This window comes from Scaptodrosophila lebanonensis, unplaced genomic scaffold (genome assembly GCF_003285725.1).
Source record: "Scaptodrosophila lebanonensis strain 11010-0011.00,11010-0021.00 unplaced genomic scaffold, SlebRS2 tig00000043-arrow-pilon, whole genome shotgun sequence".
NCBI classification, from domain to species: Eukaryota; Metazoa; Arthropoda; class Insecta; order Diptera; family Drosophilidae; genus Scaptodrosophila; species Scaptodrosophila lebanonensis.
In genome coordinates, this window is record NW_022060545.1 from 7,152,884 (window position 1) to 7,178,329 (window position 25,446).

General features: G+C 40.0%; 6 protein-coding genes and 1 pseudogene across 6 annotated transcripts; 4 read left to right on the forward strand and 3 right to left on the reverse strand.

The window, feature by feature from the left end:
• The first annotated feature begins 303 nt into the window (after positions 1 to 303).
• On the forward strand, positions 304 to 5,621 carry LOC115622602 (UDP-glucose 6-dehydrogenase). The gene is made up of 3 exons (XM_030516601.1): positions 304 to 688; positions 3,881 to 4,019; positions 4,084 to 5,621. Exons 1-3 carry the CDS (start codon positions 539 to 541, stop codon positions 5,223 to 5,225), a joined length of 1,431 nt encoding a protein of 476 aa, XP_030372461.1. The 5' UTR covers positions 304 to 538; the 3' UTR covers positions 5,226 to 5,621.
• LOC115622603 (SURF1-like protein) lies at positions 5,544 to 6,825 on the reverse strand. Its single transcript, XM_030516602.1, has 4 exons — positions 6,496 to 6,825; positions 6,318 to 6,439; positions 6,067 to 6,261; positions 5,544 to 6,009 (listed from the first exon to the last, which is right to left on the reverse strand). Exons 1-4 carry the CDS (start codon positions 6,688 to 6,690, stop codon positions 5,625 to 5,627), a joined length of 897 nt encoding a protein of 298 aa, XP_030372462.1. The 5' UTR covers positions 6,691 to 6,825; the 3' UTR covers positions 5,544 to 5,624.
• LOC115622606 (ubiquinol-cytochrome-c reductase complex assembly factor 1) lies at positions 6,815 to 8,045 on the forward strand. Its single transcript, XM_030516604.1, has 4 exons — positions 6,815 to 6,968; positions 7,095 to 7,289; positions 7,363 to 7,614; positions 7,672 to 8,045. Exons 1-4 carry the CDS (start codon positions 6,912 to 6,914, stop codon positions 7,951 to 7,953), a joined length of 786 nt encoding a protein of 261 aa, XP_030372464.1. The 5' UTR covers positions 6,815 to 6,911; the 3' UTR covers positions 7,954 to 8,045.
• LOC115622605 lies at positions 7,951 to 8,944 on the reverse strand. The gene is made up of 2 exons (XM_030516603.1): positions 8,733 to 8,944; positions 7,951 to 8,668 (listed from the first exon to the last, which is right to left on the reverse strand). Exons 1-2 carry the CDS (start codon positions 8,893 to 8,895, stop codon positions 8,010 to 8,012), a joined length of 822 nt encoding a protein of 273 aa, XP_030372463.1. The 5' UTR covers positions 8,896 to 8,944; the 3' UTR covers positions 7,951 to 8,009.
• A 155-nt stretch (positions 8,945 to 9,099) lies between these two features.
• Positions 9,100 to 14,582, forward strand: LOC115623263 (ATP-dependent RNA helicase dbp2). The gene is made up of 4 exons (XM_030517532.1): positions 9,100 to 9,238; positions 9,519 to 10,921; positions 12,918 to 13,096; positions 13,185 to 14,582. Coding segments are annotated over exons 1-4 (2,412 nt in total). The 5' UTR covers positions 9,100 to 9,236; the 3' UTR covers positions 14,013 to 14,582.
• A 1,155-nt stretch (positions 14,583 to 15,737) lies between these two features.
• Positions 15,738 to 16,817, forward strand: LOC115623033 (annotated as a pseudogene).
• Positions 16,818 to 18,096: 1,279 nt separating this feature from the next.
• On the reverse strand, positions 18,097 to 24,414 carry LOC115622942 (transcription factor SPT20 homolog). The gene is made up of 5 exons (XM_030517072.1): positions 24,157 to 24,414; positions 21,720 to 21,903; positions 21,601 to 21,658; positions 20,512 to 21,537; positions 18,097 to 18,608 (listed from the first exon to the last, which is right to left on the reverse strand). The coding sequence occupies exons 1-5, from the start codon at positions 24,233 to 24,235 to the stop codon at positions 18,381 to 18,383; spliced, it is 1,575 nt and encodes a 524-aa protein (XP_030372932.1). The 5' UTR covers positions 24,236 to 24,414; the 3' UTR covers positions 18,097 to 18,380.
• Positions 24,415 to 25,446: the final 1,032 nt, after the last annotated feature.

Genomic DNA, 25,446 nt, shown 5'->3' on the forward strand with positions numbered 1-25,446 from the left:
AAAAGTTCATAACGAAATGCTTTTCCTAGCCGAATGTTGTCAAACATAAATGCCAATAGCCTACTCTGATGACAGATTATTTTTAAAATAACATTTCAAACTTCAATACCCGCGATTAAACAGCTGTTGGCTGGTCGCCATGGTCACTCTATTCGGTGCTCCTATGTGCACTTCACTCGCACATGTGGTTGGGGCTGCCAACTTAGGTGTTTTTTCATCGAATTTATCACCAATCAAATTTGGTTTACTTTACAAGTTTGTCCCATTGGAAACTTCGCCGCGTTCGGACGTTGTTATCATTGCTAGCGCTCAGTTATTTATTAAATCTGCGCTTGCTTCAAAACACAAGTAACTATTTATTCGTGAAAATAAAGCTCCCATCGAGTAGTGCTTTGCAACATTCACTTGTTTGCTCGTCCCCATTTTTACTACAGTCGCGCCGGTTCTGTGAAAACAGTGCGAAGTGTACCTTTTTAAACAGAACGGAAATAAAAAGTATAAAAGCGTTGTCTGCAAAAGGAATAACTATATTATCGCTATGAAGGTTTGTTGTATTGGCGCTGGCTATGTTGGAGGCCCCACATGCGCTGTTATGGCCCTCAAGTGTCCTGATATTAGCATAACGCTCGTAGATAAAAGTTCTGAGCGCATTGCACAATGGAATTCGGATAAATTGCCAATTTATGAGGTTAGTATTTTTATTCCCACACAACTCCCGTGATGACCGTCAAAAATGTTCCTACAAACATATCTGTACATTGTTTTGTGGTAAAATCTATAAATATTGATCATACCCTGCGGCGGCATGTGAATTAAAAACATACAAACTAAACAAACAAAACATCAATCAGGTAATGGTCAGGCAGACAGACAGACCCATCATTTGGCAAAAGCCACGGCAACGGCAACGACCGCGCGCTCATTTTCAAGTAGCCGACTGCTGCCTTTGCGCTGGTTGTTGTTGTTGTGTTTAGTACGCCTTTATAAGTACGTCTTTTTGAATTATGTGTGTGTGTGTATATATATAAACCAGTTCTCTTTAAACTCATTTGCGTATGGGACACCGGCGCCTGCACCGAACACCACACCGCGCACGTTCGCCTTAGCCCTTACCTTCGAAATAATCAGTCGTGCGTGCGTTGCGTACACACTACACAGGTGCTGGCTAACTGAATAACCAAATGCCTGGCATAGTGCGGACGCAGTTGGCCCACAACAAGGTTAATGGTCAGATCATAAGTGAAGCCAAAAACCAAGCGGTCTGTAGAATCGACCCGTCCAGTGAACATGTTAGTCATTCATAAGTGGCACACACACATGTGTGTGTAATAATCTTTATTGACTGTTGAATATTCAATACACCTAACAACAAAGTACAGAAACAAATACCATTTTTAAAGCAAGTAACTCAAAATACATTTATAAAGAAATAAAGAAGGAACTGTTTATGGCTGAAAGTCGTGAATACTTGTAGTTTGGTTAGTTCATCGTAAAGTGTAGGCACTTCTGTTTTTTCCAAGTAACTTCTAAATCTTATCGCATTGAGAGCACCGCATTACAAAAATAAAGGAACAACAACAACAAATAAGACGAAAGAGTAATAAAGCCTTAATAACTGCCAGATTGTACATCTTGCAGATGTATTTCAGATAAATATTTGAGATCTAAAAATTTTCCAACTCATGTTTAATTATCGTCACATTTAAAAGAAACCGACATCTTATCTGATCGATTTAATGTGAATTTTAGTGTAATTACTAGCAATATTTTTAAGTAGATCAAATAATTTCCAATTGTTTGTACTAATCTCTAATAGTTGCCCCTAATTTGGTTCAGAACAAGCGTGTACGTTTTTTATTTGTAGTCGCATTTCCGGACCACTTCCGCTAGCCCCCATCACCCTATCCACAGCCAACCAACCATTATCAGTATCAGGCCAAACTCACCGAGTCTTGTGAGCTGATAAGCATGTCTATTACGCTTTATCTGTGCTGGATATGTGACGTTCGAAGTATTAGCGGGAACAAAATTGTTTTGTTGAAAAACTAATATAAAACCCATTTACTATCGCAGCCAGTTTTCTAGCTAAACTTCCACACCTTTATAAAATACAGTCACAAATGTGTATACATATACACATATTATATTTAGATTATATTTAGAAGTTTAACAGAGAGCGAGTATTACGCCGGGCATTGTTTCTGTTGTGGTTTCAGGCCAAGGCGCTTCGGCAATTCTCTTTCATCGATATTCATAATTAATTTACATACTACAAGTATATGTATTTACACATGTATTTACAGTGATGTTCGAATGGTTGCATCATTGCAGCCCCAACTAGCTTGCAATTTATCGAAGACAATTGCAAATATGCAGATAGTTGGTTCCTTTTCATGTTTACAAGCTTGCACAATTGGCTATTAGTTTGCACATTTTTGTTGCGTTTGCAAAATTTGTAATTAGTTTTCATTGACTTTTCTTGTTTGCAGTTAATTGCACAGCAAGATAGTGTCAGACGGCCACCTGTTAGACAGAACCTATAGTATTGCAGCCCATGTCTATGTTTTCATCAACTTCAATGAATTTCTTTGGTTTGGTAAATTGAAAAAAATTTGGTAGTTTATCGGCCAGTCGGTTCAAGGTTGTATTGAACTGAAATTGAACAAAAAACAGTCGTTTAAAATATATACTTGTATATATATGAGTAACAGACGGAAATGAATCCAAATGCCATACCCATTTTTCTGTATTCGAAGCGTATGCATGAATGTATGCAGCAACCATAAGGAGGGGGCCAGACCCCATGTTATAGACATGGCCGTCTTTATGAAACCCGAGGAATATAAGGGCTGTACATGTTCCCATAATAATCCGAAGTTTCATTAAAATCACATCATGTAGTCGCATTCGGATAAAATAAGGCGGAGGGAGGGGCGAGCACAAGACACACTAAAATCAGGCTGTAGCTTTCTACTCGTTGTAGAAATCTTGGTTATAGAAAGAATATATTATAGATTTATTTTCCCTAAACTAATACTTTCAATTTAATTTCTAAATTCTACACCGTATATATTCCAGCCAATAGTTGCCCGATGAATTCATTGGCCTCTATGTGAATATCTATATCTAATATGTGAATATTTCCGTTTTATGTATGTATTTCATAGACTGAATTGTACATCTTTAGCATTCACACTTGTTAATTTTACCCGGATTCCATGTAGGTTCATACATATTTGTTTTATGGAGGGTTATAATAAACAAGAAACCGTAACCATTAGCAACTTCCTCCTAAATTGTACAATGAAGTGCGCATTTTTAATACAAACCGGTTCAATAGACGCCAAATTCCATTAAATGATAAAGATTGATGGTTATATTTTAGCAAAAAGCTTACAACAAAAGGCAAGTATATATGTATATTCTACTGAACATTCTTTAAGTTGAATTTCTGATTATTCGACAAGTAACTAATTTGGTGTCCCCTTGAAGTAGTTCTAAATTGTTGTGTGTTGGCAATTAGCTAGATCCGAGTCATATTTCAAAAAAGCATGCAGCAGATTAACAAATTATGGTCGCAGGCTATAATGTGGGTCACTACAATATTTATAAACATGCCCATGTTAATAACTAAATGAGAAACCTTCAGACAGAAGTGCTTCTAGATATGGATAGTTGAATAAGGCCCAGAACTTATCTCGAGTAGGGTGCGCGCTTTGAGGTTTACTTTGTTGTTGTGAACTGATAAGTATGTTTCGTGCGTGGCATAATAAAAAGGTAACACAGCTAACGGCATCTGAAATGTGTCAAATTTGCTAATGAACGGAAAAAAGGTTTCTTCTGGCCCATTTTAATTTATATATTTATCTGTATATTACAGCCCGGCTTGGATGATGTGGTGAAGCAGTGTCGGAATGTTAATCTATTTTTCTCAACGGACATTGATACGGCCATTAGAGAAGCAGATCTGATCTTTATATCCGTTAATACGCCCACGAAAACTTGTGGAAATGGCAAAGGTTAGTTAGAGAGGAATAATTTAAATACTTGATAGACTTCTAATACATTAATTTCCGTGCGTAGGTCGAGCGGCGGATCTGAAGTACGTGGAGAGTGCCGCGCGCATGATTGCCGAGATAGCGCAGTCAAACAAGATTGTGGTGGAGAAGAGCACGGTTCCGGTGCGTGCTGCCGAGAGTATAATGCACATTCTGCGAGCTAATCAGAAACCGGGCATACACTACGATATACTGTCGAATCCCGAGTTTCTGGCCGAGGGAACGGCAATCAATGATTTACTGAATGCGGATCGTGTCCTGATTGGTGGTGAGGAGACGACTGAGGGTCATAAGGCTGTGGAAAAACTGTCGTGGATATATGAACACTGGATACCCAAGAAAAATATATTAACCACGAACACCTGGAGCTCCGAACTGTCCAAACTTGCGGCAAATGCTTTTCTGGCTCAGCGCATCTCCAGTATTAATTCTTTGTCAGCGGTGTGTGAGGCGACGGGCGCAGATGTCTCGGAAGTGGCACGCGCCGTTGGGCTAGACTCACGTATCGGTTCCAAGTTCCTGCAGGCCTCCGTGGGCTTTGGTGGTAGCTGTTTCCAAAAGGACATACTTAATTTGATCTACATATGCGAGAACCTAAATCTGCCTGAGGTGGCGGCCTATTGGCAACAAGTAATCGACATGAATGAGTATCAGAAGCGTCGCTTCTCGCAGAAGATTATCGAGAGTCTTTTTAACACCGTTTCGGATAAACGCATTGCCATCTTAGGGTTTGCCTTCAAGAAGAACACTGGCGATACCCGTGAGACAGCGGCAATTACGGTATGCCAAACGCTACTGGAGGAAGGCGCCAAACTAGACATTTACGATCCCAAGGTGGAACCCGAGCAGATCATCGATGATCTGACACATCCCACAGTGACGGAATCTCCGGAAAATGTGAAAAAGGCCGTGCAGATACACAGCGACCCGTACAGTGCAGTGCGTTCCACACACGCCATTGTCCTCTGCACAGAGTGGGATGAATTCGTCGATCTGGACTATCGGCGTATTTATCAATCGATGATGAAGCCGGCGTACATTTTCGACGGACGCAAGATTCTTGACCACGAGCGATTGCAGCAAATCGGTTTCCATGTGCAGACCATTGGCAAGAAGTATCAGCGGGCAGGTTTATTGCGCTCCTGGGGAATTGTGCCACAACTGTAGGAACGACAGATCAATGCAATGAATGCTATATGATGACAATATAACGGACGTCGCAATTGCATTTTAGTGCTTAAGACTAAAGTTTCCAAGATTTTTCCAGTATTTACGACACTACCAATTGTAAATATGCCTTTGTGTGTTTTTATAGATAAAGTATTTCGCTAGGTACGCCTAAGTATTCATACTCTAGATACTACCTACATACATACTTATGTAGGTCCTCTATGTAAGCGTCTACAGTTGCAATATAGAGACTTAAGATAACAGCTGTCCAACTAGTTCAGGCGTGTCTGTATACCTTCATGCATTAAACAAGCATTTCAAGGACTAATGAGTGTATTTTTGCATGAACATTTTATACAATAAATGTAACAACAAATATTTAAATCTGATCCACTCCTAAAATGGTATTCTTTTGACAATTTGCCGATACCAGAGGTATGAAGTTGCCGCCGATAGACTAAACCACGTTATTAAATACGAGAGATGATCGTTTCTCAGGGTAACTCGTGTTTGGCCGCCCACAGGGCTGTGAGGAGCAACTTGTTCATTGTAGACGGCATCCAGGAAGACTGGCGCAGCTCCTGTAGACGAACACATGCGGGGCAGGTCGCGATATAAATAGTTGTCGCCTCCTTTGTGATCAGGCGTGAACTGTGGACGACTCTCGCCCTTACGGACCACAGCTGTGACTTCCACTTCAGTTTGATTCTGACCCAGGGCACGTGTTTCAGGGTTCACATGCTTGCGGGAGACCCAACCACGATTTATGAGTATAATATCGCTGAAATGTTGCGCAATTACCCTAAGCATTCTTTTTAGCATTCATAAGCAAACTTACTCTCTGTTAGCCAGTTGAAAAGGTGTGATAATTAGATACCCATTCCCCGAGTCACGTTGTGAAAATAAGCCCCCTTGTGTTTCAACGCCATCGGGTCTTATCAGCGATCGTGGGCCTATACGCATTTCCTTGTCGTGTAGGAAATGGCCGCGTACTTTCACCAGACGGTATTCCATCTTGTCCAGATCTCGCAGACTGTAAACATTTACACATGAATGTTAATATGCAAAAGGATATTTATAATTACACACTTATCGGGAAGCTCAACGGGCGGCATGCGTAACTGCTCGTTCAGGTCCTTTATGAGTTGCTCTTTCCAGATCTTGCGTTTCACTTGCCAGCAGCCTAGACCAAACGTGGTCGCGGGTATAAGCTAAAACAAAGTAAGGTATGTCAATAAATGGCAATATCGAGATCAACCTCACTTACCAGCAGGAACCAACCTAGTGCGGTTATTTTCTCCTTATCCTTCGCATTTGTGGCTACTCCTATTGGCCAATCAGCCGGTCGCTGTGAATTCATTTTACGCAGGACCAGTTTAACTGTGGTGTTTCCATTGCATGGCGGTGGTAGCCTTTGCAAGATCAAGGCATGCTTAAACATTTGTGTGGGCAATCGCAACATACTTAGTACAAAATATGTATGTTCTTTATTTGTGTTTTTTCACAACGGCCGGTTAATATGTTGTAATGCGGAACGGGCCAACTTGTTTGAATTCAGCGTATGTGGTGGTAGCAGTCACCTTTTGTCAGTCAAACATAACAGCTGTCCAGTTGTTCTTTTTGTAAATCGCGTGTAGTTTTCGTATACATTTTTTTAAAACCAATTGAACATTTTATTTAAATATGCTATGCACTCGCACTGTTAGGAGGCTGGCGAGCGGCATATATATACGGCCTGCAGTAAGTAAAATACTGTGAAGATCAGGGCGATAATAGAAAAGTCAATCATGCGATGCATGCAACTCTTATATAAACCAACTCTGCAACGCCGATATACTATTTATTAATATTCACTTGATCCCACAGCTGACACTACACATATATAAACCAAGCGCGGTGACAGCGATTGGCTTTACACCCCACTGCAGACTATGCTCCTCAGGTCCTACCGCAACCGGCGTTGTGACCAGTTCGGACAAAACAAAACAAAGCGACGTTGGTGATACCAATATATTGAAGCGCGTTCTGACCAAAGTCGGTTTTACGCCCAACACAAAAGCGGTGAGTATCTCCCACATACTTACATATGTACTATATAAATCTTTATAAAAATTATTTTCTATTCGTAATACAGCGCCTAAAGATTGCTAGCCATTTGTTGTACGAAAGTGTGGCGGACAAGATCAACTATGTGGCTTTCTTTAACGATTTCAACCTGCCAAACACGTTCAACTCGTGGTTTCTCGTAACTGAACTGCACGTTTGGCTTTTATTAATGCGGTCTATGGCCGAAGGTTCGGAAACAGGCGAAGATGGTCGCTTCCTACGAAATTGTATAGTTGAGGCAATGTGGGGTGATGTGAACACACGAGCCAAAAAATTGGGTGTAAGTGCGAGCGACAATATCATCAAGAAAATGTCCTCATCTCATATTTATTTCTAGGCTAATAACCCCTCACGTACGAGGCAACAGATTCAGACACTCTCGGAACAGTTTCAAGCAGCGCTTATTGCTTACGACGAGGGCATCATGTCCGACGATAAGGTGCTGGCCTGTGCTCTTTGGCGACGTTTCTTTGAGCTGAATTGCGACGATTACACGCATATCGAACGCCTGGTCAAGTATGTTCGTCAGCAAGCTGTCATGCTGGACAGTTTATCCCGCGAGCAGTTCATAACAAAGCCCAAAATACCCTGGCTGGATCTGGACAAATGCAGAGTGTAAGGTGTGTGCGAGGTTTTAATTCTAGAGAAGATGAAGTTTGTTATGCCTAATGCTAATTAAATAACTAAATCGTCAATGGGTTCGTTAAGTAATGATCGTAGTTGGCATTTGAGGAGGAAAGCGAACACCCGTCGTTCGGCGCGTTCCCGCTGTACGGCCTTAAGCTGTGATAGTAAGCTGTCCACATTAAGGAAACTTACGTTTTCATCGATTTCATCGAGAAATGGTTCTAAACTAACAGCTGATGATGCTGGTCTCTGTGGTTTAATCTGTGTAGGTTGATTTTGAAGTGTTTGCTGCTGTTCTCTATAATTTGCGTAAGTTGCATCTTCTTTTATCATCTGTTCACCTGGGCCTTCAATAATTTCTTCGATTATGAAACTGTCGTCTCCGTCTATAAATGTCGACGCATCAGGTTGTTCGGTTTGGGTAACCTGCATTACCAGACACCCATCGTATGTTTGCCACACCCCTTGTTCCAAAGGTGCAGAAGTTGTTGCTTCTGGCGTAGCTTCCATTTCAGTTTGTTCACCAAGATTGGTGGGTACTCTACACTTTTGTTTTGGTTCCGTGTCAATCAGGAAACGCAATCGTTCGAGGTATGGCCATGTGGATCTACGGACGACTCCAAGTTTTGGACATAGCTTCTCAGTTCTCCGCAATTCCTTTTTAAATTGATAGCGAAGGTTGTTCCAACGCTTTAAACAAAACTCCACTGGTAATGAGTAAGCGTGTAATGATTAGGTGCCATTTTTAGTACTAAAAATGGATTAACTTACCATTCCGACCCATAAGCTGCGCAATTTTATCCCAAATTAAGTTCTTGGCTTTCATAGCCTCGTAATTGGACAGTCCCGTTCGTTGGTAGAGAACAGGATTGGGCTCAACCAGATCAATAAGTTTGAAATCGAAGGGCCGATTCCTTTTATAACTCGTGCGCATTTTATATCCCTATAAGGACACCAGCGCTGTGTGAAATCGAAAATTGTTTATTTTATTTTTTAATCCAATCGCTAAGGGTAAACATCTGGCCAAAAGGCTGCCAACTAGTTGGCGTATCGCATACTAGTGTGACCGTATTAATGTATACACACACAAAAATTAGCAAAGACATTATTGTCAAACGGTAGTTCACTTGGCAAAGGCATTTGCCAACACTCGCTCACGTAAAAGTTCACTCTGGAAATTTTCCACAATTTTTTGGTGACAAAATTAAAATAAACTGTATTTATAAATTACAATTTGCAAATTAATTGTGAAGTGAACGTAAAGGAACCATAAAAATGTAAGTTTCTGCTGTTTTTTTATGCACATTCTACGCTTTTCTAGACCCTTCTTTTTGGTGTCATGCGGCGCTAGCGCTCCAATGGGCATGAAAAAATTTGACATGCTCATATACATACACACATGTATGCATGCATACGTACAACGTCTGAAAATCAATAATTCAAAATGGCAGTATAAAAACGAGAAATTACATAAATAGACATACAAATTGATATTTGGAATTAAAATAGCTTTTAATGCGCAAAATTGTAACTTATGGCAAACAACGGTAATTACAGGTACAACCAGAGTGGTGTGAACGGTGCGGGCGCTTACATGGGTGGCAGCGGTGGCGCAGGAGCCGCGATGGCCAACAATCGTATGGGTGGCCCAGGCGGTGCAGGTGGTGCCGGCATGTATCAACGTAATCGTACAGCTCCATACATCCGTGGTGGTCCGGGCGGTGGAAACGGGGGCAACGGCGTCGGCGGATTTAATGGCGTTGTAAATGCCGCAGGACCACGTCGCATGAACATGACCGGACAGCGCAACGAGCGCGATGGTTTTGGTAACAACGGCAACCGAACGTCAAATCATGGCGCTCATTTGCCAAAGATTGTCTGGGCAGAAGTTAACTTGACTCCATTCCGTAAAAATTTCTATCAGCCTTGTGAGTCCGTGCTGTCACGCACGAAAGGAGAAACTGACTCATTCTTGGCCAACAACGAGATCACTATTAAGGGCGATGAGGTGCCCACACCAAGCATTGAATTCGAGGAGGGCGGCTTCCCTGACTATGTAATGAATGAAATACGCAAGCAGGGATTCGCTAAACCCACGGCTATACAGGCGCAGGGCTGGCCCATCGCTTTAAGCGGCCGTGATTTAGTGGGCGTGGCCCAGACCGGGTCAGGTAAGACGCTGGCTTATGTACTGCCCGCGGTAGTCCACATCAATAATCAGCCACGTTTGGAGCGCGGCGATGGGCCCATAGCATTGGTACTAGCACCCACTCGTGAGCTAGCACAACAAATCCAACAAGTCGCCATCGAGTTTGGCTCAAACACTCAGGTGCGCAACACCTGTATCTTTGGCGGTGCCCCTAAAGGTCAGCAGGCTCGTGATTTAGAGCGCGGGGTGGAAATAGTGATTGCTACACCAGGTCGTCTCATTGATTTTCTCGAGCGTGGCACAACTACATTGAAACGCTGCACATATCTTGTGCTTGACGAAGCTGATCGCATGTTGGACATGGGCTTCGAACCCCAGATTCGCAAGATCATGCAGCAAATACGCCCCGATCGTCAAGTGTTGATGTGGTCGGCTACATGGCCGAAAGAAGTGCGCCAGCTGGCCGAGGAGTTTCTCAACAATTACATACAGGTCAACATTGGGTCGCTCTCGCTGTCGGCCAATCACAACATTCTCCAGATTGTCGACGTGTGCGATGAGTCTGAGAAAATAGCCAAGCTAATCAAGTTGCTGACGGAGATATCGGCCGAGAATGAGACCAAGACCATCATATTTGTGGAGACCAAGAAACGCGTGGATGAGATCACACGCAACATTTCGCGTCAAGGCTGGCGCGCCTGCGCCATTCATGGCGACAAGTCGCAACAGGAGCGCGACTTTGTGCTGTCCTCCTTCCGCAATGGACGTCACTCTATCCTGGTGGCCACTGATGTGGCTGCCCGCGGACTGGGTGAGTGTTGGTTACCACCATAATTGTTGGCAGCGGCGTTGCCGGCCTCGCGGCCGTAGCGCCACTGTCCCTTTGTCTTTAATTGTCTTAACCAAGCAATTGTTGCTGTGGATCAACATACCTAAAGGGTTCTTTCATTATTTTGGATTCGTCGTCGTCTGCAGCCGAGCTTTCGGTTCTGGCTCAGTCTGAGCAGCGATGAATCGGCCAACACCGCCAAGCCTCTCATTCTCTCACTTTCTCTTGCTCTCTCGACTCAATATGAGTCGGTAGGCGGTGCACCATTTGCTGTGGTACCCGCCCGTTCGTTTCCCCTGCTGACAAACTTGACCTCTTTGTGTTTACAGGTTAAGTTAACAAGCATGTACTCTTCAACAACAGTATCAGTGCAAAGAAACTAATCAAATACGTTTTCGTTTTTGTTTTGTTTTCATTTATCTTTAAAATCTACCACTTATACCTGATATTATCTCTCAAAGAAAAAAAAACAAATGGTGTGGGCGAAATAATGAGGGGATTGTGTTTTCCATGCATTGCTGGTTATATGAAGTTTATATATACCCTTAGTTATTGTTGCTCTTCTTACTCATAGTTTTTAGTTTTGTCGTGCAATCACATTTTCTTTGAGTATCGTAACGTACCCACATACTTATATATATGTATAATTGCGATTTGTTGTCAGTCAAGGAGTCAATGGCCAAGCAAAGTAAAAAAAAATAAACATCCTTAAAATGTAAATACAAGTATTCAACAGCGATGTTTTTGAAAGTCGTTGTGGCTAAGAATTCAAGCTCACAAGCTGGTAGGCCTGGATGAAAAGAAATTGCATTTTCAGTCAATTAACTTAAATGGCCTCCTTTAACAAGTTTTTTTTTTATATTAGTATATTGCTGATTCGGTTTCCTACTTAACCAAAGTGTGTGACAAATGCTGGCATTTTTTCTTCTAGAATGTAAAATTGCAATTTTGCGGCCAAATAATTTTTGACTGATACTAATTTCCGTAGCTTATTTTATGTATTTACCATATCGTATATTGTATATTACGTCGCTATATATATATAACAAAGAAAACCTAAATTTGTGTGTGAACAAAAATATCATCAGCACTTTTGAAATGGACTTCGATTTTTTAAATTGCAAAAAAACCGTTTAAAGCATTAAGACCAATATATACACAAAGAAAAAAATATGTCAGAAAAAAAGATGAAAAGATAAGCTATATTATACAAGTTGAGGGTTGAACTTTAAGTTTTTAGCGCCGCGACGCGGAACTCATCACTTAGCTTCACAACTACACGAGACTACAAACAACAACTTTAAATGGCAGGAACATTTTTACGTAAGCCTTACCACCTAACTTAATTTTATCTAAAGCTCGCCATCGGGTAAGTACTAGACTAATTATGTTAAACTCTCGCTCTCTCTTTTAAACATAGTCTTATGCGCAACACCCAAATTATCCTGCCAACCATCCCAAAACTAACATTACCTTCACGTCTGACCTGTCCCACCATGGTCCCAATCATAATCCCTTTACCTTGCACCCATTTGCATAACCAATCACAAAAATCAACTTTAACTTTAATTTTAATCAAGCCGTCTCTTGTATGCATTAAGCTTAAACAAAAATTTGTGTATTCAAAAAAAAAAAAAAAAAAGGAAAAATAAAACAATGTTTAAGAATGATAACACAAAGGTCGAGGTCCACATTTCTGCAGTATAAGAAAAACATATATCTGTTTGTCAAAGATGTATAGTTGTTATATACGCTAAATAGTATTGATGGCGAAATTTTTGTTCAAAGTACAAAAAAAAAAAACCAATCGTATTTAAGTTTAGCAACAAATTCAACCAACACACACCACACACATAAGTTTCCGTTTTTCGTTTATAATTTTTGCATATTGCATTATTGTTTTTATTCGACAAATGCTTAACATGTCGCTCACTTCTCCAATTTTCAAATAATCAAACAAAATGAAACAAAAACGCAGATGTCGACGATGTCAAGTTTGTTATCAACTATGACTATCCATCGAATTCTGAGGATTACGTGCATCGCATCGGGCGAACAGGTCGCTCCAATAATAGGGGAACCGCATACACTCTGTTCACGCACTCAAACGCCAACAAGGCCAATGATCTCATACAAGTGCTGCGTGAGGCAAATCAGGTGAGCAGACTTAATTAAAAAAACCACTTGCCTCAAAAAATGACAGACAGCTTAACTGATTCCATATTTTATATCCGATCTCTTGCAGACCATCAACCCGAAGCTAATGAACATGGCTATGCATGGTGGTGGTTACCAGAAGCGCGGGGGCATGGGCGGTTATCGCGGCAACAACAGCTATCAGGCGCGCAATGGCCAACAAATGGGCGGAGGTGGCGGTGGCTACAACGGAGGCAACTATCGCAACAATGCCAACATGAATCAACGCACTGGCAATGGCGGCGGTGGCTACAATGCAGGCGCTGGGGGAATGAACGGCAGCGTTGTGCGCTTCGAGCACAAACCACGCTCTTCCCCACCCAATGCGGGTGCATATCGTCCATCCGGTTATCAGCAGCAAGGCTCGCAGCCGGCGTCGGCACAACAACAGCAGCAACAACCAAATGGCGTGCAGTTCTCACGATTCAATCCGAATGCCGCTTGTTTTGAGCCCAAGACTGGTGCAGCTCAGGTGGCAGCTCCGCAACAGCAACAACAGCAGCAACAGCAGCAACAACAACAACAACAGCAGCAGCAATTGGCTGCGGCTGCCGCTGCCGCGGGCTATGGCATAGATCAGAAGCGCTCCCGTTTCACACCATACAACATGAACTTTGCCAACATGCCAGCAGCACAGCAACAACAACCGGCGCAGGTGGTGGCAGCAGCAGGTGCACCGCCGCCACAAGCTTATGGCCAGTACTCGAACATGTCGACGGGAATTGCGACCGTGCCGCTGAATGGTGGAACCGCTGCGGCTCTAGCAACCAATCCTTACCGCGCCCAGTATGCCGTTCCCGCTGCTGCGCCGTATGTGATGGCCAATAGTGGTGATATCTTTGCATATCCGCCGCCACCTTTGCCCGTACAAAATTAAGTACACGCACCGCCAAAGTGTAGATTCAAATTTGTTGGGCCAAATGGTCTAAGGTTTTTCTCTGTTATAATTTCCTTTCCTATACACAAGCAAGCACTCAACAAAAAAAGAAAAAGAAAAAAAAAACAAAAAAATAACAAGGAAACCCGAGATCCGAGGCTTGTTAAGATCTCCTTTTTCTTAAAAACCCAAGTCAGCTATATAATATGGTTTGAATTGAAATCAAATACGCTTGTAATTTGAAAAATTTTTTAGTTTCTACTTCAATCTCTAGTTTTGTAAGGACACCTTCTTCTGTATTTCATTTGTTCAAATTTCAAAAGGGGCACTTAAGTGTGTTAGCCAACGTTGACGTTGGTAGCATCGTTTCCAAGCCCTGGCGTATTTGATTTCTGCTGTTTACGTAAAATCTCAAAAATTGTAATATTGCATCTCATCTAAAAAATTTGCAATGCTCCAGTATGTCACCACACACATTAAATCACACAACATACACAGAAACACATGCATATAAATACATATAAAAAGGTCAATTTCTTAGAATCAAATGCGTAGACATACAAAAAACCATATTATGTGTTTTAGTCTAATCTATTGCTTAGCTGAAAGAAACTAAACAAAAAACATGATAATACTATGTATAACAACTCTACTTGATGTAAACCTATTATGAATTGAATTAAAAAGAATAAAGGAATTAACTAAACTTTTAAAAATGGCTGGCAATTCCTTAGGTTCCACGGAATTTCAGATTTCCCTTTTCTTGGACTCCCAAAACGAATGACTACCGATAAGCAGTTCAGATTCAAGAGGCAGCAAAATGAAGCCAATAATACTGCTCAACAAGCCGTCACCATAGCTCGTAATATGCAAAATAACAAATGGCCGTTGACTCATTTCCCACACAGCTCAAGTCTGTTGCGGCAGCAGAAGTCAGTCCTCAAAATGCGCGTTCAGCATGAGTCGTCTACCAGGCGAACAGAAATAAGCACCAAGTACGGTTGGGATAAGCAATGACAAACAAAATCCAAATGTTAACTTTGCGGTTGTTGTCTTTGCATTGCTTGTTTTCTTTGTTGTGCGTATTGAGTAGGTGCGCTGCTTCTGCATTGGGCATCCCTTTCGCACTTGAAAAGCAGCCCAATGAATCGACTGCTTGTCGCTGATTTTGCGAACCTGTTATCATTTATGTTCGCCTGGTAAGTCGGGCTAGACTGAGTCACATTGTGAATGGTGGTGGTGCTTTTTGCTTATTTAAAGAAAAAGCAGTTCTTCTTAACACAGCTGACTTCAACTACCGAAATTTAAAAATAAAACAAAAACACTTTTAAGAGCTACGAAGCTACGAATGTAATGCAAAATCGAATAGTTTAGAAAATTATTTATAAAAAAACTGTTTATCTATCATGTTGTAGTTCTGCAATTTGTCAAAGCCAGCCGGATAGGACCCATTTAGCTGCGAAAGGAACAATCGGATAATTTGCTTCAAAGTGATTAAAGCTATTACAACCAAATATGTTTGGTGGTTTTATATAATCTCTCACTCATTATAACTTCTTTGTTTTTTAAGATATCTCGATAAAATAATATATTATAATATTACAAGATGTTAAGTATGGTATGTTAAATGTAATGAGCCGTCAATTATTGATATTACAGTGTATTCAGTATTTAGACTTAGTAAGCATTGGACTTATTTATTAAATATAAATTTTTACATACAAATTCAAAAAATATAAAATGTTTTTGGAGCATGGGCGAGCCAAAAGGATTTAGTAAAGCCGGAGAATTAAGAATGCCTATCTTTATTCGCCATGTTGGAGCGTCAGAAGAGAATCCGCCGATTTTGATTAACAATAGCGGAATGTTAGTGATTGAGCCACAAGGATATTCCACCATAGAGGAAGCAGTAGCTGTTGATCCAAAAGCATCCACTCTAGATCTCAATCATTATCACGCAGGGAAAATCGAGCACTTGGAGAAAATGGAAAACCTGAAGCGCTTATATATGCGTTGGAATCTTTTAAAGAAAATTGAAAACCTGGACACGTTGACAAATTTGATTGAGTTAGAGCTCTATGATAATCAAATAAGGAAAATTGAAAATTTGGATATGTTGATTAACCTGGAACAGCTAGATATTAGTTTTAATCGACTTACAAAAATTGAAAACCTAAGCAACCTATTGAAATTGGAAAGATTATTTTTATGTGCCAATCATATTGCGGAAATCGAAAATATTGAATCATTGGAAAACCTTGTTCTGCTGGAGTTGGGTGACAACAAATTACGCATTATAAAGAATTTGGATACACTGGTTAACCTAAAGTACTTATATTTGGGTAAAAATAAGATACGAAAAATTGAAAATCTCAGTACATTGGCAAACTTAGAGGTGCTCAGTCTTCAGGCTAATCGCATAACTAAAATCGAAAATATAGAGATGCTGAAAAATTTGTCACAGCTGTATTTGTCCGAGAATGGTATTTCAGTTATTGAAAATCTGGATGAAAACATCAATCTGGAGACATTAGATTTATCGAAGAACTTTCTCACAGACATCGACCACTTGGAACATTTAAGTAAAATCGATGAGCTTTGGTTAAGCGACAATAAGATAACGAGCTGGAGAAGTGTGGACAATTTAAAGAATAATACAAATTTGACTACCATCTACCTAGAGGGAAACCCATTGGCCGAGGATATGCGCTATCGTGTCAAATTGCGTGAGAAGTTGCCTAGTTTACAACAAATTGATGCAACTATTTGCCGTTAGCTCAATAAAAATTTCTTTTTGTTTACAAATTGCATTGCATTGTTAATCTATATTTGGAAACATATGGGATATCAAAATAAAAAAATTCTTTAAAAATTAAGAAAGTTTGTAAAGGTCTTTTTAATACTTACTAGTTCATGATTCGGAGTTTATGCATTAAAAAGTGTATTCGGAAATCGGGGTCCGCACCATCTTACTTACTTTTGAGTTCCTAGAATAGAGCTTGACATAGAGGGCCTCTTTAGTCAGCTTAGTAGTGGTTAATATAATTATTTTTGGATACATTTCTTCGCTCCCTCGCTTTTGTTGTAATAACTTACTGTTCCTATGATTCTTATGTATCCAGATACGAGTAATTCTCCATACAATAATTCGATTTCGGTTCTAAACTTAATTGATTTTATTTTCATTTTAAATATATATTTATGTATATATTTTTTATATAAGAAAAACTATTATACATCAAAAATTATTATAATAATAAATAGAACTAAATTATACAAATATTACTAGACAGCATCATTGTTAGACCGCCCCTAGCTCCAACTTTATAGCATCATATATTCTTTCCATTCAATCGTTAACTCACAAATTTTACAGAAACTATTTAAAAATTACACCATGATTATGACTAACAAAATGTGAGAATGTAGAAGTCAATTTTGTGGTTGCTTTTGTTGTTGCTGTTGTTCTTTGTTTTATAGAGTTTTAGTTTTGTTTTTGTTTTTGGCATACATAGCGTAAAGTTATATGCATGTATATATGTGTGTGTGTGTGTGTGTGTGTGTATGTACGTGTTCTCAATCTAAATCTATTTGCCTTGCGCTGCTCTCTTCTTCGTGCCTATCATGAACGTGTTTCAGCTTCAGCTTTAGCTTCTGCTCCTACTTGTTGTTGGCTGCCTCTCTTATACTCTATATTTTATACGTTATAATGCATTTTATTTGTTGCTCCGCATTTACTTTTTATAGTAGTAGTTGTTGTTGTTGCTGTTGTAAGTAATACGCTTATAAGTTGTCGATTGGTTAACCCGGGAAGGTTGGGCAGGGCTGAAACATTTAGTGCAGAGTTTTACAAATTTTTCATCAATTCTTTTTTTTGGCGATTTTTTTTTGTAATTTTTAATTTTTTCTTTAATTTTGGTTAATTGTTCTTTGGCGCAGGTTCCTAATTCTGTTTTCTTTTCATTTTCATTTTTGTTGTTGTGAGTGTGAGTGTTTTTACTTTTATGAGAGGAAAGTCACAAAAGCCGCTAAAAAGCATCATCCAGAAGGTATTCCTAGAGTGTTTATACATTGTTTTATTTTTTAAAAATTAGATCAACCTTTTATAGAACCTTTTTATAGAAAATTGAAAAGGAATTTGAATCCGCGCGAAAGCTATTAGCAAAGTTTTACGACCAAATAGTTATAGTATCTATGAGGTATGATGAGGTGATGAATCGGACTTAATTGAGTTTTTCGATCATTTTTGTTCATAGGCACAACACTTGCTCTGTTGTTACCATCTGGGGGGTACTTTTGAAGAGCTTTTGTGACAATCGTGCAATTTGTTGGTTTGAAACGGATTTGTGTGCTTTACATATATAGATATCACGAGAGTTCCTGCGAGAACTGCGTCTCCAGGGTGGGTCTAGTTCTAGTTGGATTTCTGCTGGGGTTGCGTATCGGTGGTCCTGGGCTGCCATAGCCCGCTGCATATAGCTGCGGACACGAGTCTTTTATGAGTTCCTGCGTCTCCCGCAGCTGCCGCTGCACTTGCGGCGCCAGGCGTTGTACGCTTATGGCCGGCGGAAATTTATATTCCGTGGGCGGCGCGGCCTGCAAATACAATAACAATTTCGATACATTAGTCAAATTTAATATTAAGAAAAAATTGAGAAAAATTCCAAAACTTTTGCAAATATTCTGGGTAGCTGGCGCTTTTGCATTGGAAACGAAACGCATCAGACAACATTCTCTAAAGTATATATCGCCAGTTATGATTTCTCGATCGAAAGTAATGTGATTTAACTTAATGCTGCTTAATGCTGCTTGAAGTTGCTGATGTAAGCAATTATTAATGTAATTTATTTGATTAAGTATTACTGCTTAAATGGTAAATATTTCGAAATTTAATCTTAAAAGTTAGCGTGATAATTAACCTATTAAATCAGCTTAAATCGGCTTCGGGCAGGTGCTTCCTATCGAAAGTGAGGAAAGGGGCTGTCCTTATATTTTTTATTTCTTTTGAACTACTTTTGACTTATAATTAATGATTTATAACTAAGGTAATATTAACTTATATTCAATCAGCTATTGCTGTTTATATCGGCTTTAGTTAAATGCTTCATGTGAGACGTGGGTAGGAAGGTAGTAATCTAATTTTAAACCAACTTCAAAAAGAAGAGGAGTTTCTCAATTCGACTGTTTTTTTTCGTTTTTTTTTTTTATGGGGGAACTCATGCTGAGTGAACCGATTTTGATGATTCTTTTTTTTTTTTTTTTTTTGAAAGCTAGTGCTTTTCATTTTAATTTGGTCCAGTTCTGACATCCATGAGAAAACCATAGAAGTCTTAAATTTGCATTGTCGTGGGTATGCAAAGATTGAATCGAAAATCGCATTAACTTGGTTAATTTCCAATAACCATTTTTATAGAGATGTTCAGGTGGATTTTATTTCATTTAGTCCGAATCAGCTATTCATTTTATTATTATTATTATTATTATTATTATTATTATTATTATTATTATTATTATTATTATTATTATTATTATTATTATTATTATTATTATTATTATTATTATTATTATTATTATTATTATTATTATTATTCTTACTTAAGAATCATCCTCGAAACATTATGTCACTTAAATGACAACCAGGCAACATTTCTCAGATCATTTAATCAAAATGATTAACGTTTTAATGTATTTCGAGGTAAGTAATGCATTTAGATCCGAAGTTTTTTTTTTTTTTTTGGCTTTTTAATTTTATTTGCATCGTTAAAAGTGGTCTAACAATTATAAGTGCTTCGCATGCCTTGGACAGAATATTGTCAATAGTTTTTGAGATTCCAAATCTATTTTAAAGCAAACTCTGAACTCTGACTGTTCGTATTTTTTAAAGGTTTTGATAGTTGGAATCATAATTGCCAACTGAAGAAAATCCGAATTCTTCAAACCAAAACCCTTCGCCTGCTAACTGATGCCCTGCCCCATGATGAAAACAGCAAACATAGATAAGGAACTTGGAAGCTTCAAAGTAAATTAGCAAGGCTGCTGAAACGGCCCATTAAAGGAGGAGGTTAATGAGAAGGAGGCTGAAGAGGTCACACCCTACTGACCTAAATAAGACTTAACTCCTATTTTAAATTGTATTTGTATTTAGCTATAAGTTTAATTTAATTTATTATTATTATTATTTTTATTAGCAGAGTGTTCATATTTAAAACTGTCCATCGTGTGCAATCATTAAATTGGTTAAATAAACCTGACAATTAATTTATTTCATTTATGAAGTTATCAAAATAACAGTATAATAAAAGTGAAAAAAGCAATCCTAATAGCTTGTATTCTTGTATTCTTTTTTCTGAAAGATGATATTTCCAGTATATGAGTCTGCAGGGATTTCCTAAATGTTACACAAATGGAGAGCAAATTTTTCTCCCATTTTTTCATAATTTTAAGTGCTATTTCAGTAGTCAAGGACATTTAATTTCGAATCTAGGATCGATGAACTCACCTGCACGCCATGCATGACCTCGCCGTAGTAGACACCTGGCTGCTGCTGTTGTTGACTTTGGCTGTGTGGAGCGGTTTGTGGGTCGTATGTGTCGTGTTCGAGTTGTTGTTGTTGTTGTTGATGCTGCTGCTGTTGCTGCTGTTGCTGCTGTTGTTGTTGTTGTTGATGTGTGATGTTAGGAAGTGGTGCTTGGGCTGTCTGTGGGGCAGTGCTGGGACCGTAGTAGGCGGCCATCTGCATGGCGCCATTGATGAAGCCCGTCGCTCCGGGCTGCATCATGTTGGTTGCTATATATTGTGGCGTTGGCTGCAACTGCGGCTGCAACTGTGGCTGCGGCTGCACGGAACTGACTGACGCCGTTGTGCTGTAAACGGCTCCCGTTGACGTCATTAGGAGGCGCTTGGGACTGACGTTTTGAGGCTTGCCGGCGCCCAGCAAGGAGGTGGCACCGCTCGAACCAGCAGGCAGTGCCAGCAGGTGGGTGCCATACGCGGCCAGCTGCTGTTGTTGCTGCTGCTGTTGCTGGTAGAGTGCCTGCTGTTGTTGTTGCTGTTGCTGTTGCAGCTGCGCCAGCTGAGCAGCAGCTGCATTGGACGTATTGACGGTGGTTAGTTGGGGGGACATGTGCGTCAACAGCATACCGGTGGACTGCATGAGTTGGTGCTGCTGTAGTTGTTGTTGCTGCTGTTGTTGCTGTTGTTGCTGCTGTTGTTGCTGTTGCGCCTGTCGCCCCGCCAAGACGTGCTGAGGTAGATAATCCGTTGTGCCACCCGTCACGGAGGTGCTCAGCAGTTGGGCCGCCGCCGCCACCGAGGGCTGCAGCAAGTGGGCGCCGGGACGTGACGTTGGATTCAGCTGCTTGATCGGTACTTGTACTTGGCGTATGGGGGTCGTTTGCAGGGAACGACTCGCTGAGGAGCATATCGATGCGGTCAGACTGGCGGACTCCCAATGTTGCACCAACGCATTCAGTCGTGCCTCCTCCAAGGCAATTTCGGTTTCGCTCGCCGAGTCATAGTCGGGACCCTGGAGTGAGATATGCTACTGTATTGGCGACTAGCTGATGATTTCGATTTGTGGATTTCTTACCTCATCGATTTTTTTGTCCAGCATGCGAAAGAAATTCTGTTGGCTTGACGATATTTCTCTGTAAGGTGCAGGCAGTTTTAGTTTGGTTTGATGGGCCATTAAGGCGAAAATTCACTTACTGGCTCTGCAACAGCGATAGATTCTTGGCACGCAACAACGACACGGCAACATCCTCCTCACTGTCCTGTATCTCTTTATTGCTTTGTTCCTCGCTCTCGTCGTGCTTCTCCCGCTCCCGTTGTTGGGCCTTCTCAGCGTCCTCAATGTGGCCTTCGTCCTCATCCGTTTCGGCATCTGAATCGGCTGCAGGAAAGATGAATGTCTTTAGTTTCGAAGTTTCCCAGCTTGAGAAGGGTGCTCAGAGTAAGACAAATTGACGCAAGCACACACTCATATGCTCACACACACACACACACACAAAAAACATCCACACAAAATAAAAGTTCTATTTGCATATATCTCAGAACGAGGCAGTTGTCTTTAAGTGGATAGTCGGCAAAAGAAAAGCGATAAAAGACTGCTGCTTGGGGAAAACTTTCGATTAATTATTAAGCCATTGGAATTTTATGAATAGAAATAATCTTCACAAATACCTTCTACTAATATTTCATTGTAAGTAGACATTCGTGTAAATTCTACAATTCACAAGAAACGTTTACAGTTTGAAAAGATTGGCTCAAACAGAAATGCCCATTGCTCGAGAGCACTGGATCCACAGTGCGTATGATTAATATTGCTAAACCCGTCGATGAAACGAGTTTTAAATCATTGATTTGCTAAGGTTTGTTCAGTTCAGACAAAAACTTTATTTTAATTAGCATCTAAGACAAACCAATCAACTTTATTTATGTGATTTAATCAAGAGCTCAAGCTTCCAGTGGTCAGGAGACTTAAAAATCATTTTAATGAAAGCCCATTCCTTATTTAAACATACGCATGCAAAAAATGCCAATCAATCAAAACAATAGTTTTATATAAATTTTATATTTAAAATTTAAATAAGACTAAATGCCTAATTAAAGTCGTAATTGCATTTTTCTTTAATGTATAATTCGTAAAAAAAACAATCACAGAGTAGTGTATGCTTCAAACTGTTTCAAATTAAAATAATAGGTATATATTCCACATTAATTGACATGGATAAATATATTGTTCTATGAAGTTGTTATGCCAGGCAACGTTTCAAACCATAAATAATGCTTATTGTTTTAAAATTACTTTCAATTTCAAGTCTTTTGAAAAGAAACAGTATGACATCGTTACTCCTTATAAAGGAGGCTGCGTCAGCTTACACCATGACTCTGGGACAAAGCCAGCTCCTAAGATATGTGAATCATGGCATAAAATTAATGCTTTCCTTTGCCTATTTCATGAACTGAGCTTTGAATTTGAATACAAATATACCCCAGATATAATGATTCATAGTGCTAAGCATGCTAAACAGGCATCACTGCATCGAATAAAGAAAAGTGTGCAATTGATTGCTCAAGTGGAAATCAAGTTTTCCGAATGAATCTTTGTAACCTCCTAAAATTTTCTGTTTTTGCGCCCGCATAAACGGCCCAAAATGTGTGACAAAGTTAACGTCATCTAAATACTTGTATGTGGATCTTTTGTTAAGGAAACTTGGAAATTAAAAAAAAGGGTTTATTTGGGCACAAAGTATGCAAAGTATTTATATATATTAACCGCAGTGTGTACATTTTAAATGTGTGTTTGTTTTTACTAAAACTTGGGACTGACTTTGATGTTGTTCTCCAAAAAAATAAAATAAAAAGCATTTTAATTAAAATAGCTATCCACATTAAATGTTAATTTGGTAAGAAATATAGAAGAACAACTTTATAATTAAATCCCGACAAGGGACGGTAGGCCGACAGCTCCAGTTTAGCAATGAAAATGGGTCGTTTTTATGGCATAACGGCGCCTTTGTGTATGCTATACATTTTAACCCTTTTTTGCACGCTCAGCTCAGGCTTAGAGACAAAAGTGCTCGCGCCTACTTGTCACACACACACACACACATACACACAAACCCAGTAACACCCTGTGCCACACCCCTGGCCAGCACAACAAGTTGCTTTTTAGCAGTTAATTACACGCACACAAACATATGTATGCGCTAAATTTATGTGTGAAATAAAAGTGGGTGAGAGGTAGGCTCAACAGAAAAACTTTTTATGTAGGCTAGGGTTTAAAAAAAAAAGAAATTTTTATGTATATATAAACTTAGGTACACATGCATAATTAAAGGCGTGTGTGCCACCATTTCTGTGTGTGTGTGTGTGAGTTTAAAACGGCCTAACGCTTTATAGTGCGCTTTTGTAGCTGCTTTTGTTGCTGGCATATTAATCAATGATGTCCTCATTGTGGAAACAGGTGGCTTATACACACATACAAACACACACACACATATACACATAAATGCACACATAACTGCACAGACAGGCAGGCAAATTGATGTCGTCATGCGTGTAAGCTTTTGTTATAAGGCGAGAGAAAGTACACACACACACTCACACATTCACACTGCTAGTCTCACACTCGACTGCTTACCATGTCCTCCTTTCTTGCCATTTGCTTTACTCTTCGATTTCCTTGGATATAGATGAATTTTACTTTGTCCACAGCCCATCTTTTATGTCTGTGGATGTGTCGCAGTCGCAGTTGCTGTCGATCTCTGCCTTTGTCGCTGCCCCTCTGCTGCTGCTGCTGCTGCTTTTGCTGTCGTCTCAGCTGCGACGTCAGCGGCGGCGTTAAAGTTTTTAATTTGTTGTTCAACACGTTCTGCGTGTTTTTTGACTTTGCTTTATTTGCTTTTTGTTGTTGTTATTTACTTTTAGTTTTTTTTCATGTCGTCTTTCTGTCGCTCAGCGGCTGCTCTACTATCTATACTATATAGTATATATATATATATTCTTCTTCTTGTGTTTTATTCAATTTTCACTAATTTAACTATGTGTGTAAATTTAATTTATTAGATTTCTGCTGCTTGTTGTTGTTGTGACTGTTGTTGCTGCTGCTGCTGCTACTGTTTATTATTGCTGTTGTTGTTGTGCGTCAGTTTCGAAATCATTTTTTACGCGACGAGGGCACAAACAACAACAACAAGAGCATCATAGTACGCGCCCGTCCAGCCACTTGTACGTCTTTTTATTATTTTTTTTTTTATTTGTAGACGTCGTCATCAGCAGCGTCGTCTTTGGTATGCGATGCGTTGCGTTGCGTGCCTCTATGTCCGTGTCCGTCATTGAGGTCTCTTGCGTTTCACCGGCACCACCCAGCCAGCCCATCCAACCCATCCACCCACTTTTTAGACCAGTTCAAGCCAAACATTCCACACACATATGTACATACATATATGTATGTACATATGTATATGAAGGCGAACAAGTTTTTAAAAAGTAGCGGAAATTTTTACCTTGGCCTGCGCCACCACCTCTCCACGTTCCTGCACCACCCAACCACTTGTTTCTTATGCTGGCGGTCGGGACGCGCTATAAATTCAATTTGTAGCGTCAATTTGTAAACACGAACGTACGCTGCGCTGCACCCACACAGCCCCCTCGTAGCCCCCTCACAGCTCCAAAGTTGCCATTGCCATAGAGACAAACCCTTTTATGGGTTCGGCCTGGACTGCAACAGTCCTGTATTGTTGTTGCTGCTCTTGTTGTTGTTGTTGCTGTTATTATTTCTGTTGCGCGCCACATTCAATAAATACATACACACATACATACGTACATATGTATATACACATTGGAATATAATTTTTTGTTTAATGGCATTTCAACAAATTTCCACGCAGTTTTCCGCGCACAGTTTTTATAGCTGCTGTCATCGCACATG